Here is a 21,703-nt window from a genome sequence, read left to right on the forward strand (position 1 = left end):
ATCTGGCATAAAGACAGATACATAGACCAATGGACCAGACTAGAGAGCTCAGGAATAAACCCTCACTTACATGGTCAGTCTTCAACAAGTGTGCCAAGGCTACACAATAGAGAAGGGATCGTCTCTTCAACAAGTGATGCTGGGAAGACTGGATATCCACATGCTAATGAATGAAGCTGAATCCTTTCCTTATACCATATACAAAAGTTAACTCAAAATGAATATAAGACTTAAACATAAGACCTGAAACTATAAAAATCCTAGAAAATGACATGGGGCAAAGCTTCATGACATTGATTTTGGCAATGATTTCTTGACTATGACTCCAAAAGCATAAACAACAAAAGTAGAAATAGGTGGGACTATGTCAAATTTAAAAATGTATGCACAGCAAAGGAAACAATAAATGGGAGTGAAAAGACATGAATGGGAGAAAATATTTGGAAGCCAGATATCTGATAAGAGGTTAGTATCAACATATGTAAAGAATTCCTCAAAAACGAAAACCAAATCACCTGAATAAAAAGTGGGCAGAGGACTTGAGTAGGCACTTCTCCAAAGAAGATATAAAAATGGCCAACAAGAATATGGAAAGATACTCATCATCACTCATTGTCAGGGAAATGCAAATCAGAACCACAATAACGTATCACTTCTCACCAGTTACGATGGCTGATATCAAAAAAAGAAAACAAAACAAGTCTTGGTGAGGAAGTCGAGAAATTGGAACCCTTGTGTATTATTGGTGGGAATGTAAAATATGGCAGCCACCATGGAAAACAGTATGGAGGTTCCTCAGAATATTAAAAACAGGATTACCATATAATCCAGCATTCCCGTTTCTAGGTATGTATCCAAAAGAATTGAAAACAGGATTTCAAAGAGATACGCACACTTCTGTCTTCATTGCTGCACTATTCACAATAACCAAGAGATGGAAGCAACTTAAATGTCTATCAGCAGATGAATGGATAAAGAAAATGTGGCATATACATCCAGTGGGATATTATTCAGCCTTAAAAAGGAAGGAAATCCTGTGTATGCTACAACATGAAAGAGCCTTGGGTACATTATGCTAAGTGAAAGACACAATTCACAAAAAGACAAATTCCACATGATTCATTATATGAGGAGTCTAAAGTAGTCCAATTCTTAGAAACAGAAAACAAAATGAAGGTTACTAGAGCAGCCATCTGTGGGGCAGGGAAAAAGGAAGCCCAATGTGTATAGAGTTTCAGTTTGCAGTATGAAAAAGTTCTACTAGAGATCTGTTACACAGTAGTGTGCTTATAGCTGACACTACACTTAAAAAGGGTTAAGAGGGTAAAGTTTATGTTGTGTGTTTTTTAACTGTAATTAAAAAAATGTGTGTGGTTTGACTTTGGTTCATGATATATCTATATATTAATATAAAGACAATGTCTTGAAAAAAAATTACAGTGGGAACACTGAAGAATGATTTCTGGAAATGTTATTAATATGCCATAAAATAAGTATTACATAATCAAATGGATTTGCTGTATAAAAAAATTTCCTCAGGAGAGGAAAAGAGATGGCGGTGTGAGACATGAGGCAGAAATCTCCTCCTAAAACCACATATAATACAAAAATACAGCAAATACAACTATTCCTTAAAGAGTGACCAAAAATAAGATTACACCAGTCAGTCTACATCTGCAAAAAGGGAACATCTCACAGAAAAGGGTGAAGTAATAAAACCGTGACCCGGCGGGACCCAAGCACTCCCCCAACCCCAGCTCACTGGCGGGAGGAAGAGAATCAGAGTGAGGAGGGAGTGGAGGCCCAGGACGGCTAAATACCCAGCCCTAGAAATCTACATCAGGAGCACAGACCCACATTGCATGGTGCTCTGGAGATTAGAGGGGTTGAAAACCGAAGTCAGAGACTGAGACTCCAGCTGCATGTGGCGAACAGGTTCGCACAACCAGCTGCCCTGGGACAAAAGAAAGGAGGGCGCTTTGAAAGACTTCCCAACAGTGAGAGGGCTGCTAAAGGACGAGGATTCAGGAGAAGGAAAAAGATCATCCTGGCACACTCAGCCCAGCAGATTGGGAACTTTCAGGAGCTTCAGGTGCTCCATCCTCCTGGCTGGCAATGAAGCCCCGAGGCCCCCCACCCACCACAATAAGCAGCCTGCCGCTTCTTCCTCCATGCTGGCACTTATGCACAAATGTGCTGCCCCCGCCATTGCTTCAAACCAGCCGGAGAGCATCCCTGCTTACAGCAACTACACGGCTTAATGCAGAGGCTGCTCCCTGCATGCAGCTCACTGGCCCTGACAGCAGAGATAGGCACTGTGGCTGGGAAGCAGGAAAGGGCACTGTCCTCCTGGCAGGTACTGGTGCCACTTGCCTGCAACCCCCACCATTGCTCCAGGCCAGCCGGAGGGCAGCCCCAACTATGGCAGGTTAGGGCCTTACTTAATGCAGAGGCTGCTCCCTGCACGTGGCTCACTGGCCCTGACAGTGGAGGCAGGCATTGCAGCCGTGAAGCAGAAAAGGGCTTGCTCTTCAGGGTAGGCACCAGCACCACTCCCCTGCAACCACTACCATTGCTCCAGGTACTGGGCAGCTCTAAAGAGCAGAGCTTCTGGGCATTAGAGGGCACTACCTACACAAACCTGACATTTCTCACTATCCAATAGGATTATGAAAAGGCAAAAGACCCTTGGTCGATCCAAAATCCCTCAAACACCAGAAAGAGGGCTCAGTGAGACTGAAATCACCAATCTTTCTGAAAAAAAATTCAAAATAAAAGTCATAAGCATGCTAATGGAGCTATAGGAAAATACTCAAGAGCTAAGGGACAAATTCAGGAGGGAGATAGACACCTTAAAAAATACAGTAGCTGATGTATTCCTATTATGTTAGTGTATGTGCGCAATTTAATTAGTAGTTTAAAACCTATACATGCTTATGTTACTCTACAAGAAGATATGTCAAAGAAATAATCTTCCTATGTTTTCTTCTGTCTGCTACTTCTATAGCTTTTCTTCTTCCTTCCTAATTACAACCCTTTAGTAGAATTAGTGCCTCATATTGAAAATTACCGAGTATCGTAATTCTTCCAAGTGGTAAAGATACCTCAAGACAAATGCTGGGCATAGAAGCCACAGGGCATAAATCTGCAAAGAAGTAAAAAGCTAACCTTTTCAAACAATAAGGCTTCCCTCTCACTTACCAACTTTACATTTCCCTGTATGGCCCCGGAAGATGACTGGTTAGCCAGAGACGGGTAAGATTCCTCAAGGGAGGAACAACCTAAGACAGGCACAGTCACAGGGGGGCCATCAGGAGAGAAATTGGGGACCAACAGAGGGGAGGCTTAGAACCTCAACCTCCCTGTTTTGAGAGAAATCTTCTGCATTCGTGGATGTTTTGTTGCCCTTGTCTAGCTTGGATTAATACTTAGTCTATAGGCACACACCTGATCATCTACATTTGCCCTCTTACAGCACTAAATTATGTTTTCTACCTTTATCTTGCACCTACCTACCACTTCAGCATTTTATTAAAAAAAATAATAATAATAATAAGGGAGAAATGTGGGATTCACATATAAATCATGTATAAAAATCAAACGAATAATCATATCTGACTTGATTGTTTATAGTTCATGATGCGTGATCAAAACGGAAAGTTTCTGTGATATGACTGCCCTTTCACGGTTCACCATGTAAGAACTTATTCACTATGTAAGACCTTGTTCACCATGTAAGAACTTGTTTGTTATGCTTCAGAAGATTGGAGACTGTTGAGATATAGGCTTGGGGTTGATTAATGACTGTGTGTTGAGTCCCCTATACAGAATTTTATTGTTGTTAACAACCATTTGATCAATAAATATGAGAGATGCCCTCTCAAAAAAAAAATACAGTAGCTGAAATGAAACATGCAATATAGGAGTTTAAAAGCAGATTAGATAAGGTAGAGGAGACAGTAAATGGAATAGAAATTAGAGAACAGGGATGCAAAGAAACTGAGGCACAGAGAGAAAAAAGGATCTCAAGGAATGAAAGAATATTAAGAGAGCTGTGTGACCCCAAACAGAACAATGTTCACATTATAGGGGTACCAGAAGAAGAGAGAAAAAGGGATAGAAAGTGTCTTTGAAGAAATAATAGCTGAAAAATTGCCCAATCTGGGGAAGGATATAGTCTCTCAGGCCGTGGAAGTGCACAGATCTCCCAACACAAGGCACCCAAGAAAGACAACACCAAGACATATAATAACTGAAATGGCAAAGTTCAAGGACAAGGACAGAGTATTAAAAATAGCCAGAGAGAGAAAAAAGATCACCTACAAAGGAAAACCCATCAGGCTACCATCAGACTTCTCAACAGAAACCTTACAGGAGGGAGTGGCATGATGTATTCAATACAATGAAACAGAAAAGCTTCAAACCAAGAATACTCTACCCAGCAAGATTATCACTTAAATTTTGAAGGAGGGATTAAACAAGTCCCAGATAATCAAAAGCAAAATTTCCTCTTATTTACTCATGATGTGTATTGTAGACTCTGAGAAGACACACAGAATATAAGAATTTCATCTTTTTATGCAGCTTTCGTAGATATACTCCTTTAATGTAGCATGCCTATTGAACCATATACAGTACAGTCCAGGAAAAATACCAGCTTGGTAAATGTGGATGTAACAGTCATACACTTATATGCAGTGGGAGGATAAAAGTATATGGATAGAAGTGGAGAAATGTACTGGCAGAACTGGAATGAGAGAGGATTTGATGGCTGTTTTGGATGGTGCTTTCCTGTCTTGGGCATCAGGGTGAGGGTGGAGCCCCAGGTTGAAGAGCAGTATTTCTGCCGCTCCTCACTGAGAGAGCAGGATGGGATGTGAGTGACGGTGGACTGGTTGCTGAGCCAGCCTGACTGGCTCCTTGCCTGCACGTCTGTCCTCTTGTCTCCCTGTACTCTCCCTTTATGCCCCATGCAGCTTAGCCCACTTCCAGGACCAGTCCTGTCCTTAGGAGGCATTGAAGAAGATGCATGCAGTGCACATGACTCGGCATTGAGTTGTCGTGGCCACATGTCCATCTCTTACCTTCCCTAGATCTGGTAATAGAAAGTCTTTTACTCATGAGATCAGGTCCTTTTGCTCAATTTTCATTTCATAACTAGATCCCTGTCTTACCCTCCTGCATCCAGGTCCTGGTCATGGTTACCTGTATAGTTAGTGTCATGTCAGGATTTTTTTAGCCCAAGAGGTTTATTTGCCTTATACTCAGCATCCTCAGGCACTCCTTGCACACACAACCTACCTTAGTCCATTCAGGTACTACAACAAAATACATAGACTGAGTGGATTATCAACAACGGGAATTTAAAGTTGCAGAGGCTGAGAAGTCGAAGTTGCCAGCATGTCAGGTAGGGCCCTCTTCTTGGTTCATAGCCAGTGCCTTTGTGTCCTCACGTTGTGCAGGGTCACCAGCAGGCTCCCTGGGGCTCATTTGTGAGGGTCCACCCTCATGACCTAGGCCCCTTCCAAATGCCCCGCTTACTAATACCACCATATTGAGCATTTGGATTTCAACATAGGAATTTGGGGGGAGGACAAAACATTCAGACTGTAATCATCCTTCATGTCCCAGCCACCCCACCCCATTTAGAATCCTGAATCTGACCTGTGTTTCTAGTTGTCTGGGTCCTTCTGTCTTTTGACAGATTGACGCTGTCTGGCTGAATACCTGGAAGCTTCTCCAGGTGGGGCTCGGTCTCTGCCCCATCCTGGTTGGGCCTCATCTCCCTGTGCTGGAGGCCACCTTGGCCATCTGGTCTCACTTCCCACTCAGTGCTCACAGTCTCAGTCACAGCATTGTGCACCTCCTGTCACCCCATGGTGTCATTTGCCCCACTTAGTGCTTGTTGACTTACAGTTGGTAAGAGAACAGAATTTTATGTCCTACAGTTACTAAACTTTTCTTTGTGGTCACGACTTCTCTACTAACAGAATTTTAGCAAGTTCCTTTGGGCTTAAGCTGAGATGAAATTCCTCTGTGGCAGAGTTTGCAACTTAGTGCCCTCTGGGCCAAATTAAGTCTAGATCTCTTTGCCTGACTCACACAGTCAAACAAATGGGAAATTTTACTTAAAAAAAGTGTTTTCTGGCTATTCTTGAAAGAAAAAGAAATCAAAACAGCGGACAGCATAACACTACCTCTGCGGGTGCCGTGGCTTTTCTGCAGTGAGTGGTTGGTGCTCAGTTAGGGAGTGGACGCAGACATGGCCATTCACCTTGCACCCCCTCTCCGTTGGAGTGCTTTCTCTTCTGGCTCTTATTCGGAGGACTCCCCTTGGGCTACAACTGGAAGTTTCTGGGAATTTCTTTCACCTCTGACCTTTGACCCATAACTGACAGGTGGAGAAGAGAATGCAAGCCCAACCACTTTGCTTTGGTCTGCAGAAATCTGCAAAGAAACTCATGGTCTAGGGGATCCCTGTCCGCCTAGCTTGAAGCTGCCATCTGGGATTTTCCCATCCATTGACCCCCTTACCTGACTTCCTCTTCTTCCTGCTTCCCTTGCTCTGCCCAGGGAGCACTTCCTTGATAAATCTTGGGCAGGTAACTTGTCTCCATCTGTTTCTGGGGAACAGGACCCAAAATAGGCAGGATGTACTCTGTTATCGCCATAGTCCCACCGCCCATGGCTTCTGCAGTCACTGATTTTGTAACCTGGACTATAATGTGGGCAGTGCGTTTTTGCTGAGAAAAATATTCTAGTCTACTGGTTCCTGGTTTTATGGCAAAATGGCTAGGTTGGAAGAGGACATGGAAGTTTTAATTTTGACCAGCATTGTTGATCACACGTTTTCTGCAGATTTAAAATTTCTGGAGAATTTAAGTTGGGATAAGATTACTTTTCTTTAGGAGGAGAAACATGCTATGTTAGTTTTTGACAATTCCCTTGCATTTTTGACAATTCCTTTGTTAATTTAGGAATAATAAGGAATCTTTTATTTTTATAGGTATTGACATTTAGAAAGAACCTTGGGAAAAAATCATTTAGTATAACTATTACATTGTCTCCAAGTGGGGTTTATTTATTGCTGGATTCAGTTTGCTGATGTTTTATTGATGATTTTAACATCTGAAATATGAGGGATATTGGTATATAATTTTATATCCTCATAATCCCTTTATCAGGTTTCAGTATTGGTTTTATGCTGCTCTAACAAATGAGTTGGGGATCGTTTTCTCCTTTTATGAATTTGTAAAAATAGGTATTATTTCTTTCTTAAACATTTTATAGAATTCACCAGTTTTGTGACTTGGTCCTGTTGTTTCCTTTAAAGGGGAGGCTTTTGATTACATAGATAGAGAGCAGTTGAGATTTTTCCGTTGTTTCTTGCTTGAGTTTTGGTAAGTTGAGTTTTTTTTTTAAGGCATTTGTCCATTTCATCTAAGTTAGCTAATACAGTGTTATTCATAATATTCCCTTATTATCTTTTGTTTTTAACCTATTTTGAAATGGTATGATGCACAGGAAGTTGTTAAAGACAACACAAGGATAGCTGAAGAGTGGTCCTGTGTACCACCTTCTCTCAGCATCTTTTGAGGATAACATGTTACATAACTACAGTATAATATCAAAGCCAGGAAATTGACATTGGTATAATCCAGACCTTACTCAGATTTCACCAATGTGACGTATACTCATATGTACATGTATGTATGTGTGTGTATACATCTGTGCAATTGTATCACATGTAGGTGCACGTAACCACCACCACAGGTATGACACAGAACTGTCCCATCTCTCTTGTGCTTGATATCCCCTTTGCTATACTAGTTGCTCCATCTCTATAATTTTGTCATTTTGAGAATGTTATGTAAATGGAATCATGCAGTATGTGACCTGAGATCTTTTCAGGTAGTTGCATGTATCAATGATAACTTACTTTTTATTGCTGAGCAGTATCATGGTGCTTTGTTTTCCTTTCTTTATCTGTGGGATCTACAGTAATAGTCTGTCTTTGATTTCTGATATTGCCTATTTGTGTTTCTTCTCTTTTTCTTTGATTAGCCTTGCTAGATTTATAGCTTTAAGTGCTGTGAACCCCTGTTGCTTTTGTTTTCTTTTTAATTGATTTATGTTCTTTCATTCTTTCTGCTTGCTTTGGGTTTCATTAGCTCTTTATTTCTAGCTTCTTAAGGTAGAAACTTAAATTAGTGCTTTTAAATTCTTCTTTTTCTAATATAAACATTTTAAAGCTATAAATTTCCCTCTAAATGCTGCGTTGGCTGTGTTCCCACATTTTGATATGTTGTATTTGCATTATCATCTACTTCAAAATCTACTTTTATTTCCCTTGTGGTCTTTCTCTTTGTCCCATGGATTATTTGGAAGTATGTTGGTTATTTTCCATATTTCAGGGGTTTTCAAGATATTTTTTGTTTTGTATTTTTGTCAGAAGACATATTCTGTGATTTTAATCTTTTGGAATTTTTTGAGACTTCTTGCATTGTTCAGTACATTGGTGAATGGCCCAGTCATACTTGAGAGGAATGTATATTCTGCAGTCTTGAGATGCAGTGCCATAAATGTTAGTCAGATCCATAGTGTGGTGGTTCATACCTTCACTGATCTTACCAATTTTTTCTTAGAGAAGTCTGTTAAGGGCTTCAGCTCTGTGCATTCATCTGTTTATTTCTTTAATTCTGGCAAATATTGAAGCTTTAGTATTTGGAGCATACACTTTTGAAGATTATATCTTTTTGATGAATTGTCTTCTTTATGGAATATTCCTCTTTATCTCTAATATTTATTGTCTGATGTTAGTATCATCCTAAGTTAGCTGACTTTCTTAGTGCTTGTCTTTTTCCATCCTTCTGCCTTTTTCATAGTTTTAAATTATAATAAGATATTATCAAGAAGGTAAACATTTCTTACATTAAAGCAGAATGAACACACCTTATTGTTTTAAAGATGTAAAGCAAGAAAATGTATAACAGATTCATTCAAATTTTAATTATTGTGTAGTGGATGAATGCCATTAAAATTTTTTTAATAGAAATTGATTTATAAGTCAGTTTACAGAAGATTAAAAAATCAATCTTTAATTGAAACTAACTACAACTTAAAAGGAAAAAACTGTTCTCTATTGTCCCATTTTGTCAAGGTATTTTGTCTGTTGTAGAAAACATTACACGCTAAGACAATTTTTTTCTTTAAACAAATGAAGGGATGAAAACACCCTAATGTAACCTCTCTCCGTACAAGTTTGAATGGAATGAAAATCAAAATCCTATAAATTCTTTAATGTATTGGTGGAGTTGGTATTTAGAGCAGGAAATCAACTTGTTTTTCTTCAGCTACAAAATCTGTAAGATGAATTTCACACTTGCCACATGTGTGTCCAGGCAGTTTTCTTCTTTTCTGCCCGAATCATTTCAATATGAGGAAGAAATTGTAATAGTCTCTCACATCTTTGAAATATGACTCCATAGATGTTTTTGCTTGACTTTACCGTGTTCATCCTCACAAGTGTTTGGCTTCTTTGTGGGAGCTGACAGTTCCTCCTCTGGGGGGAAACCCTGCTAGTAGGATTCATACTTGTCGTGTCAACTAAAGATTTTATAAAGAGCAGTTAGATATTTCCTTTTTGTCCATTTGGACTTTTTTCCCTTCTGCTCTTGCTTAATTTCTAAAAGCACATTTCCTAATCACCAGGCCATGTCTGTCTTTTTCTTATTCTGATCTTAACTGACACCATCTATTACACTAATATTTGTTTAATGCTGAGAAAATTCTTGTGGATCTGCACTGCACTAGAAACTTATCAAAGGATGCTTTGTTGTTTTAGAAGAGTTTGCTTTAGCAACTCTATATGAGGCTTAATTGAATATCCAATATTTAATAGTTGGATTATTATATTAAAATTTTAAATCTTTTTACTGTAAGCATTTTCCCTTGCCATTTAGAAACTTTCATCATTAACATTGTTTGAAGTCTTATAACATTGTTAACATTTGTATTGTAATTTATCTCAACATTTCCTTTTCTTGAATAGTTAGGATTTTCTCAATTTTTCATGATATAAAATAAATACAGGAGTGACTTTTTCTCAGAAGCCTTATATTTAAGGTTATATTTAATTTAATTTCTAGAAATGGGATTACTGAAGCAAAGGCCATAAAGGTTCTTAATTCATATTGCTAGATGGCTTTCCAGGAATGATTAAGTGTTTACATTTATTTTCAGTAATGTTTTTTAAAGGCCATGTTAGAGTAGTAAATATTGCCAGACTAATCAGCTGCCTGACACATTTAGGATCTGTGGAATGCAGATATAGTATAATGCTGTAATATGATTTTTTCCCACATCATTAGAGGCAATGGCTTATAGTAAATTTCAGTTTTTAATCAAGAAAACTATTTTGCTTCATTAAACACATCCAGAAAGGATTCAGTTCTGCAACATTTGTCAAGGTCATTTGCAAGGCATCTTGCTAGATAGTGGAGAAATAAAATGAAAGAAATGATTTCTACCTGCTAAGAGTTCAGACCCTAGAAAAAGACAAATACCCAAAATCATGTAAATATTTTACAGTGTAATAAACTGTACCTATATAGAGTAAATCTATAAAGTGCTGATGGGACGTTGAATAGAGCAGTAATTTGTGCCAGAGGGTATCACACTTGAGCTGAGCCTTTAAAAGAGTAGACTATTGTTGTATGAAGTATAGGTGCAGAGGTAATCTCAGGGAGAAATAGCATTTAAGGGCATTAGATTATTGAGATGGGGAAGGATAGCTGATGTTTCTCAATCAAAAACTTAACTTTGAAATTTCCAGATTATTTTATTCCCTTTCTAGAATACATGGAGTCATTATTCCTAATATGGAGGTATTTCTTATCCCTGGCAAACACTTTTAGAGAAATGGTCTGTAATACTTTCCTGAGTGTCTCCTATTCTCAATCTGTTACTGAATTTTGTAGAATGATAGAACAAATGGACTTCAGGCTCTACTCACATCCAAAGGAATTGGCAGCTTTAAAGAACTGGGTTTTCCTCCGCCAGTCATAGGTATCGTGCATTTAGCCTTATAAGGACCTATATTTTGGAAATAAAGATTTCTTTACAGGGGTCTGATGCCATTCCATCTGTTTTGGGGCCACATCAAGTTCTGGGTCAAATGACAGGATTTGGTGATGATGGATAGGGTGAGGTAGTCTTAAGATGTTTGGAGCGTTCCTTTGCCAATATAAAAATAATTAGTAGAAATAGTAAAAGTGGACATTGCTAAATCTATTAAAACTGACCATTAACTATTTAATCGATTCATAAAGTTTGGTAATTCTTTTAAGGACATGGTGAATGTCTTTCATGAAATTTTGTTTTCATGTTTATTTTACTAGGATGAAAGTTAAAAAACTGCCCATGATTCTAGCTCTACACCTGAAAAGATTCAAATATATGGATCAACTTCATCGATACACAAAACTTTCTTACCGGGTAGTTTTTCCTTTAGAACTCCGTCTCTTTAACACTTCAGGCGACGCGACCAATCCTGACAGAATGTACGACCTCGTGGCCGTGGTGGTTCACTGTGGAAGGTAATGGCAGCGGGGGACCCTGGTGAGGTTCCAGGTCAGGGGCGCAGGGCACGCTCCAGAAGCTCGCGGGGTCCCAAGTGCCCCCCTCCCAGGGGGTCCTGATCCTGCAGTGCATTAGTATCAAGAGAAGTTTAGTCCAAAATGGGTATTTCAGATACATTTTACTTTTTCGTCCTTACAACTTTTGTATACTAAAATATTATTGCCTTGATTTGGTTTTTATATATTATTCTATATGAGAGCTTTAGAGCCTCTTACTTTTTCTTGCTTTTTCTTCTTTTTTGGTTGTTGATAAAAGTGCTGCTGCCTAAATAGATCTTGCAAAATAGATTTTCTGAGATCAGTTGCATATGCTCATCATGTTAACAGTTGTGAAAAACATTTAAAGTGGCTTTGAAAATAATCTTCAAAGCAAAGTTTCCTGATTTTACCAGTCAAGGGGTTGATTTCCTGCTAGCTGATGTAGCATGGTATCTCTAAATTCATAAAACAGCTCAAACGATTTTCAAACTGCAAGAGCATCACATGATCAAAATTTGTATTTGGACCATACAGTCTTCACTGACTGTTTAGAATTTCTGGTACTAATTTAAAAACAGAGCACTTACCTGTTTCCCCCTGGTTTGGGGAAACTTGTACTAATGACATGTTTTATCCAAATAAAAAATAAAAATATCCCAGCCTTTCATCTTGAGCTTTCCCCCTCAGCTTTCTGCTTAGATGTGTCAGGACAGCAGGAGAGAGGGAGCTGCTTCTAGGACAGTCTCTGACCGCTGCTGTCCCTGTCAGCCTAGCTCTCTCTTGTCCTCAGCAATAATCTTTCTTCCATTTTTGGAGCATTCTAAAGTAAGAGTGATGGCATCTGAAGGAGAGGAATAGTGCCAGGTAACTTAAAGAACCGTGGTGCAGTGACTCAGACCAGAGGGTTTAGGGTCACAGGAAGCTGGCAGTCAGTTCTAGTCCTGCCGTTTATGGCCGATGTGACTTCATACAGAACTCCTTGCATGTCACTTTCTCTTCTATAAAATGCAAATAATATTAACTACCTCACTGCATTGTTAGGATTAATGGAGGGAAATGAAAGTCACTTAGCTGCTGCCACTGTTTTAGTAACAATAATAATATTATAATGTTACCTTTTCACACCCTTACTAGACCCTTCTTTATTCTCTTCAAACTCATTGTTAGTTGATCTCTATTTAAATTATGCTAGATCTTTTGGAATTGCTCTACTTGTAAGATCTTGAACTCTGAGATTCCTGAGCAAAACGAGGGACCCACCTGCTCCTCGTTCTTCCTCTTCTGTCCCTGTAACTGCTTCACGCCTTCTTCCCTCCCTGTCCTGTGCCTTCGAGACCTTTCTTCAGGTCCTCCTTGGTGCTCTTCCACCCAGTCTCCATTGGGTGGTGGGCCTCTGTGTTCACAGAACTGCTATGCCTGTTGCTGTCCGTAATTACCGCGTGGTATTATGTCGTGTTTATCTGTGTGTGTCTGTTTCCCTTAAGGGCACTTCTTGAAATAGGACATAACCATTAATAAAAGAGTAATAATATTTTTAAACCTCTTTAAATTTTTTATTTCATTTATCAGATGTATTTGCAGTTCTGTCTCCTGTGAGGATATAATGGCTGTATGTTTGTCTGCATCTTTCAACGGTCACGCAATCTCATTTTTCATCGTGTCTGTGCCAGTCCATCTTGCTGTTCTTGATCCCTAGTGTCTGGCATGTAGTAGATTTTCAACAAGTGTTTGCTAGATTATTAAATATTACATGTTAAGCCCATCTTGACCCCAACTCTACTGTGTACTGACCTTTCTTGATTCCTTAGCCCCCCTACCATCTCTCAAAAGTGGATGAAGTCTCTCCATTTTGCTACCCCTGTAGCTCTGCTTTTACATCCTATTTTGCCCTCTAGTGTGATTTTGGAGTAGTTATCTACTGTACTGACAGTGTCTTCAAGTTGGTGTCATTCTAATCCCTGCAATAACCAGCACAGTTATGTGCACACAGCATGCATCCGAGTGAATGGAACTGAGCATGCTTGTGTTCAGAACGCAAATCCGTAATAGACAGCTCCTAGGTATAAGTTTATGAGCCTTAGCCCTTCATCTAATTATTATTTCTGTAATTAGCATTTGTCTACCGTTCTTCAAACTGGCTCTGTGCAAAAGGAAAGAGCTGCCTAACCTTGGCTGTATTGTGCCTCCCCTTTCAAGCCCACCCTCTCCTTCCCTCTCGGGCTCTGTTTCTCAGCCTTGCTGTAATTTTTCTTTATTTTCACTCCCTTAATTTCTGCTTAAAAAAATTTTTTTTCCCTCTATAAACACAAGATTCTTAAAAGGATCCTATAGAAATGGAGAAAATACCTATTTTAGCATTAATAGCTTTTATAAAAAAAGCTTTGAGGTATTTTCCTCTGTAGTGAAAAAGTACTCTTGTTTGTGTCATTTTGTCACTTAAGATATTCATCTCACCTACAGGATCAAAGGATCTGAGACCTAGGAAACATAAAAAGAAGTTTATTCTATTATCTGAGGTTGCTACTTTGAAAATATATTTACTGTAAAGAACAATTTGTGTTGAAAATTATTTCAAATTCTAAAATATCATAGTAAAGTTATAATTTAACAATAAATTATATGTAGGCTTTTATAATGAATCATACTTAAGGTGAGAGAGGTGAAAACCTTTGCTGTGTCCATTATAAAGCAAATACTGTTTTTAAAGCAATAACCACCTATATTTTTACATATATCTAGATTTCTGCTTGCCAGGTTTGTTTAAATTGTGGTGTAAAAGCAGTTATAATAATTAGTGGTGCTAAGAACTGGGTACTTAAAGATGTCACTCATAATATTAACAAAATGTAATTTGCTTTTAAAGAAGTTTATGAAGCTTAAGCTTGATTTCAGAACCATGGGTTTGGTATCTTTGCTTTTTTAAGCAACACATGGGTTATTTCCTCAAGGAAAAAAACCATTGCCAAGGGAATAAGAAATACCTCATGTGTTTTATAGTTTAATTCAGCATGTGCTGGCTCCTCCCTCCAAAAATTGTAGAAAACTTCATTTAAATCTTTCATATAAGCAAATTGAAAATTATTTCAGAAAACAGTAACAAAAATGATTTCAAAGGCAATAAAGAATTTTAATAGCGTAGCTTTATATAAATAAAATACTGGTTATATCTCACAAAGTAGAATACTAAGTACTTGATTTTAAAATCTAATGCCAGTTCAAATCAATTTAACCTGATCTTTTTGGGAAAGCGTACATAAGGAGTATTTGAATCTGTTTCAGTTTTCTTTAGAACATGAACTTCAGGGCATAGTGGAGTAATTTTAATAGACACTGTATGAAATTAACTTTTCTTTTTGTTTGTTTTAGTGGTCCCAATCGAGGCCATTATATTGCAATAGTTAAGAGTCATGATTTTTGGTTGTTGTTTGATGACGACATTGTAGAAGTAAGTAGTTTCCTAAATTCTTATGTTTCTTCTAAGTTATATGTGTTTCGCTCTTCATTCTTTTCTGCCAGTTTCTCATTCATATATGGCAGGTGGTAACTATTAGACAAATGTCTGGGCCTTTAAATTATAGTCCAATTCCTACTTCTCACTTCCTAATATCCAATCCCAATGCTTGATTGGTCAGCTAACCTTTAAAGTGTTTAGAATAAAGGAAAAACTTGTAACAACAGAGCTAGTTTTTAAAAAATCCTTTATTATTACAAAAATTATTGTGTGATAACATGAATACAGTAAAGTACTCAAATCTTAAGTAACAACTGCAAGTTTTACATATGAATGCACATGTATGCATGTTGTGCACACACATGTGTAACCACCATCTGGGGTAAGATTTTCCACATCCAGCAAGCTCCCCTAGCCCCTGGTCTGGTCAGTGCCCACAGCTTTCCTGCCTCTGCCCACCGTTCCCTGGAACATGCCGCTGTGACTGGTGAGTCCTGCCTGCATGTGGGGTGTAGGTGGACTCATCCAGTGTGATTTCCGTTGGGGTGGCTCTTTTTGCCTATTATATTTGTGCAGTTCATTCTTGTTGCCTGTAATTGGCAGTTCTTTTCATTATGTGACTTTCCGTTATAGGCATTAGGCATATACCAAGTTGAGATTTGACTTTTTGTCCATTATTGACTGTGAGAAATAAAACTGTCTTGATTATCTTCGTACAAGTGTTTTGCTGGAAGTATGCATGCCCCCTTTTCTTCTTGGGAATGTATTAGGTTGGACCATATGAAATTGCCATTTTCGTAGGTCCCAAATGGTTGCCCTTGGTTTCATGTAGTTCAGCCTGAGCCTATGAAAAAAATTGGTGGATCAAAGGATAGTCATATGTTCAGCTTTAGAAGGTAATGCTTAACATTTTCCCCCAAGTGTCTGTATCATTTTATGTTCCCATCAGCTGGGTATGAGTCCTATTTGCTTCATAGTCTTACCAATATTTCATGCAGAGCTATTTTAAATGAGAAAATGAAAGGCACAGTTCTAAGCAATGTTGAAGATTTTACAGGATTTAAGCAGTTCAAAGAATTCATGTATGTACTAATGTTTATATTTTACTTCACAGAAAATAGATGCACAAGCTATTGAAGAATTCTACGGGTTGACGTCAGATATCTCAAAGAACTCTGAGTCTGGTTACATCCTTTTCTATCAGTCTCGGGACTGAAGGAAACTGATGAAGAGATACTTTCTGCCTCATTTCTTCTCTGGTTATTTTGGAAAGGATCAAGCACTGATTTTTCAAGAAAAGAGAAATGCAGGAAGCTCAGGGGGCAGTAGCACACTTTGCACACAATCAAGCAAAGACTTTGGATTCACAAGCTCTTCCTGTCATGGTAGTTGATTTATTTGCTCAGGTATCATGCTGTCTTTGCAGTTCCATACAACACGGAAATGAAATCAGAGATACCAGCTCCTCTTGTAAAACAGCCTTCCAGTAATTGACATGCATTTTCTCTTTATTAATTGCACCAATCATGATTGGAACTCCTTGGGGTGCAGTAGAAAGAATAGGAATTTCTGCTAGGTTGTACTGATAATTTAAGGAGATAATGTCGAACACACTGCGTAAGTTTGCCTGTGTTGAATATGTATAGAAAGAGTATTTGGTGGTCTTTTGAAGCATAAACCAGAAATACATTTGGGCCCAACACTTGCGGTTGCCTTCCTGATGTAAAAAAAACCCTAACAGATAACTAGTATCCAGTGTCAGGAAGACAAATATGTTTTGCTTCTCTGAAGAAGCTTATAATAATATACAGTATATGTATATGTAGGGAACAACTGGTCAAAAGTGGCTTTTTGTTTCCCCAAGGGGAATGACTGGCTTTGTAATTATAATTTTTTTCCTTATTTATTTTACTTAAAACTGGTGGAGTCTAAGTATTGTATGAGGTGCCCATGATTCTGTCAGTAAATTTGAGCATATTTTTATTAGTTTTCATCATTTGAACTAGTCCTTTTGTTCATTTCCATTTTTAAGGTGAATTTTTAACTCTATTTTAGATTGTAAGATACTTTAAGAAAAACTGCAATGAAAGGAGGTAAATATTCTTTTTCAGGAGGAACTGATATCTCTGGCTAAATAGTTGTCCTTTTGTTATAGTTTATAAGTCAGTTATTTTATTCAGCTTTAATTTCAGTAAAGTAAAAAACTATAGAAAGAGTCCCGATAGTTGTTGGAATGGTGAAAGGGTTGGGTGCAGTCATGGTGGTACACCAGTTTGTGGAATTCTGAAATACTCTAATGTTTCAAGTTGAGGCCGCATTTGGAAAATTCATGTCATAACAGTTACGTTGCTTTCAAACGTCATTCTTTTCCCTGGGAAGAAGTAATCCATCATAACCCCAGCAGAGTGCGTAGCTAGCTGTAAAAAGAAAACCCTTTGAAGATTACATTTTAATGAAGTAGACCAGGAATGCACGAAGCAGGTCCTTGTATTTGCTCCTCACCTTTACAAATCTTACTGGAAGTGTGTTCAGAAATTAAACCTTGTGTTTGGTCAGACTTCATTCTGTTGGGAGTTTTCAGAAGTAATATATGTAATGTAAAAAGTCTGTAAACCATCGCAGGTGCAGCTTTTCCGTGCATCAGTAAGTTGTCTGACAGTGGCTGAATGTAACTTGCAGAAAATAATTGACTGTATATTCAAAATAATAGCAATCAGGCCTTGGACGTTCTTTATGAAAGTCTTTTCCGGAAGTGATCTTTTTTTTTCTTAATTGCTGTAATTTTCTAAACTTACTAATACTGTTGAATATGAAAAACAACAAAAATGTTTTTATCTGCTGCTATTATTAACGTTTATTATCTGTATCTTTTAGCTCAGGAAATGACTTCACCTATTCGTTCTGTGAACAGATCTTTAACAGGGTCACTTAGCTGATCGGGCTCTTTAAACAGATGTACTGGAGAAAATTATGACCTATTTTGACAAATTGCTCTTTAAGATATAATTTCTAACGCCTTATTCTGGCCAGAAGGGTTTCCTACAAATTGTGTAGCCTGCCTGATCTACCAGCATTGCACAGAGAATCACAACCAAGAATGTAGCAAAGCCATAGCAGTGGAAGTGGATAAATTTTTTTTGAGGGCTGAAACCAAATTGTCTTGGAATTTAAAGCTGTGTTTGTGCAGTGTTCAGTATAGAGAAGAGGAATAAAATGAAGCTGAATCAATTTTTGCTTGAGTTAGGCCACAGCATGTGTAAGAGAGCTAGATGAAGTCATTTGCATAAAGGTACAGCATTGGAATACTATATTGTGTTTGTTTTTACATTTTCATTTTAAAAACACATACAGTAAAAGCCAAGGTTCAATTTCATATTGAAGTAACTCACAGCATTTCTGTTAAGGTCCATGCTAGTCACACACTGTTCACATCTGCACCAGATTTAATGGTAGGATTCTTCAAGGGAGGGACTGTGGTGATGGTTCTCAGATTATTTTTTTCTCTTAGTGCAGCTGCATCTACATAAAATGTTTTAAAGCTTATCAGAAACTCACTATACTTTAAAAACACATAGGGTTAGCGTTGGGGGAAAAAGTGCAGAGAGAGTGAGAAAGGTGACCCGTACAGAAAGCACCGTAAGGTTGTCTGTTACAGGTTGACTGTGATTGAAATGAGGGGGGGGTTTCAGTTGTAAATGGTGGCTGATTGCTGTCTGTGTATATGTTTGTTGGGATGGCTATCCCATATTTTGTATATTGGAATAAAAATTTCTATAAATTATCATAACTGAAAGTAAATATTCTAAATTAAGTCTCACTTCTAAGTCCCATGGCTTCTGTCTTGGAAACTTCCTTTAGAAGATTGCTTGAGACAGGAGCCATGAGACTTTAGGAAAAGAAAAAAAAAGGAAATGTGTAATATATGGGTCTTGTTGCTCTAACCATCGGTATAGGGTTTTTTTCTTTCCTTGATGGCAGTAGAAAGACCTCACTTTCATAACATACTACTCTTGACACTTTCTTTAAAGATACTCTTCATTCAAGATTCTCTCATGAGGTATTCAACTGGGAGCTGGGAGGCTAAGGCGCTCAGGTCCTGGCTCTTCAGTGAATTTAACTGTGTGACCTTGGGCAAGTCACCTAACCTCTCTGTGCTTCAGCTCCCTATCTTGTAAAATGGGAGTAATACCTACCTCACAGGGTTGTTGTGGGGATTAATTAGATATAATGTGTGTAAAGCATCTAAAGTTCTTGAAGAAGGCGCTATATACATACAAAATAATATCTATTAAAGTTGGTTTATTTGTGCTTGTGGGCTTTTAAGTGTGTTTTTTCCCTGTTGCCTCAAAATGTATTTACAAATTAGAATTATACACTTTGGAAATTCTCTTACCGCTTTTGCTCAAAAGCTAACTACTTCGGCATATGAAGAACAGAGCAGCTTTGTATTCCCAGAACAGCTTCCCACACGTACCTGAATTCAGTCAGTATGCAGTGTGCTGCTGTCTTTATGTAGTGATGTTGTCTTTCCAAACTTCCAAATTAAAAAATTTAAATGTAGAATCATAGAGTCTTAGAGGGCAAAATACCTGCGAAGTCACTATTTCTAGCACTCGTCCTTCCTTCTGCTACAGTAATTGGTCCTGTAAGACCTGTAACGTGATTAGTCAGCCTGCACTCGAGTACTTGAAGCCTGTGGCATTGTTGAGTAACTGAAATAGTGATTTATCTTGCCATTTTATGTAATCCACCCTTCATCGTCCTTGGGAACCATGTCCTGGAATCACTCTTGCTTATTCCTAGCTCTGAAAGCATGTACTTAGAATAAACACGGTAGCAGGTGAACCGGACAGTGGGGACCTAAGGTTGCATTCTCTTTTCTAAATATCTGTATCTCGCTTCATACTGAACTTTGAGGAAATGAAATTCTCTATATTCAAGCAAGTTTTCATGAACTTTTGAAATGCCGAAACTGCCCGTCCCTCTTTTCAAGTCCTCCTTTTTACCTGGTACTCGTACATGTTACGGTAAAGCTCTTCCACCTCTTCATCCATGTGTCCCTGTGATACCCTCCTACCCTTTCACCTCCAGAGCTGCCAAAAGAAAAACTGGTCACTTCTGGGTTGGTAGTGTGATAGGCCCTATACTCAGTGCTTAATTTTTTTTTTTAATATTAATCCGATGACAACCTCTGAGGTAGTGATAATCCTCATTTTACAAAAGAGGAAACTAAGGCGAGATCTCCAAAGGCCAAGTAATTTTCCCAAAGTCACTCAGCTGGAAAGTTGCAGATCCAGGCTTCAGATAGGTATGACTTCCTTGCCAAACTCTTAACCATGGCTGTCATCAAAATATTTTTTGTTGCGGAAAATACACATAAAACCTACCATTTTAATGAACCATTTTTAAGTGTACAACTGACACTAAATACGTTCACAATGTGCAACCATCACCACTAACCATTTCCAGAATGTTTCGTCTTTCCGAACAGGAGCTCTGTACCCATGAAACCCCTTAATTCCCCATTTCCCCTTTTCCCCAGCCTCTGCTAACTCCTTTTCTACTTTCTAGCTCTATGAATCTGGCTGCTCCAGGTACCTCATGTAAGTGGAATCATACAAATATTTGTCCTTTTGTCTGGTTCATGTTGTTTAGTGTGGTTTTCAGGATTCATTCATGCTGCAGCACACATCAAACCTTCCTTGTTAAGACAATAATATTCCATTGTTTGTATATACCACATTTTGTTTATCCATTCATCTCATGATGGATGCTTGGGTTGTTTCCACTATTTGGCTTCTGTGAGTAATGCCACTCAGAAGATGAGTGTACAAGTCTGAGTTTCTGATTCCGGTTCTTTCAGTTACATACTGGGAATTGCTGGATCATATGGTAATTACATATTTAACTTTTTGAGAAACTGCCATTGAGTTTTCCACAAAGGCTACACTATTTCACATTCCCACTGGCAAAGCATCAGGATTCCAGTGTCTGTATCCTTGTCAACACTTGTTATTTTCTGGGTATTTTTTTTTTTGTGGTGGTGGTGGTGGTGATGGTGGTCATCCTGATGAAGTGATGTTGAGCATTATTTCCTGTGTTACTGGCCATTGTATATTTTCTTTGGAGAAATGACTTAAGGTCTTTGTCCATTTTTTAGAATTGGGTTGCTTACTTTTAAAAATCAAATTGTTTATTTGTAGGGGTTCTTTATGAGTTCTAGATATTAATGGCTTTTCAGATATGTGAATTTCATATTCTCCCATTCTGTAAGTTGTCTTCACCGTCTTATAGATCATACCCTTTGATGAACAAAAGCTTTTAATTTTGGTGCAGTTCAGTTTATTTTTCCTTTTGTTCTCTATGCCTTTGGTGTCATATCTAAGTAATTATCACTGAATCCAGGATCATGAAGTCTTTTTCTGTATATTTTCTTCTAAAAGTTTTGTAGTTTTAGCTCTTACATTGAGTCTTTGATCTATGTTGAGTTAGTTTTTGTATAAGGCATAGGTAAGGCTTCAGCCTCATTCTTGTGCATGCGGATATCCAGTGTTCCTAGTACCACTTGTCAAAAAGACTGTTCTTTCCCCATTGAATGATCTTGGGACCCTTGTCAAAAATCGACCACATATAC

General features: G+C 38.2%; 1 protein-coding gene across 4 annotated transcripts in view; it reads left to right on the forward strand.

Annotated features, from left to right (window-relative positions):
• Positions 1 to 19,377, forward strand: part of USP12 (ubiquitin specific peptidase 12) — a 103,668-nt gene extending 84,291 nt beyond the window's left edge. For all 4 annotated transcript variants that reach the window (XM_036917369.2, XM_036917371.2, XM_057490105.1 and 1 more), the window contains 3 exons: positions 11,400 to 11,597; positions 14,985 to 15,063; positions 16,184 to 19,377. In XM_036917369.2, the coding sequence (XP_036773264.1) occupies positions 11,400 to 11,597; positions 14,985 to 15,063; positions 16,184 to 16,285 (379 nt within the window). In that variant the 3' untranslated portion in view covers positions 16,286 to 19,377. The remainder of the gene's footprint in view (positions 1 to 11,399; positions 11,598 to 14,984; positions 15,064 to 16,183) is intronic.
• Positions 19,378 to 21,703: the final 2,326 nt, after the last annotated feature.

The sequence above is a fragment of the Manis pentadactyla genome, chromosome 2 (assembly GCF_030020395.1).
Source record: "Manis pentadactyla isolate mManPen7 chromosome 2, mManPen7.hap1, whole genome shotgun sequence".
In the NCBI taxonomy this organism is placed as follows: domain Eukaryota; kingdom Metazoa; phylum Chordata; class Mammalia; order Pholidota; family Manidae; genus Manis; species Manis pentadactyla.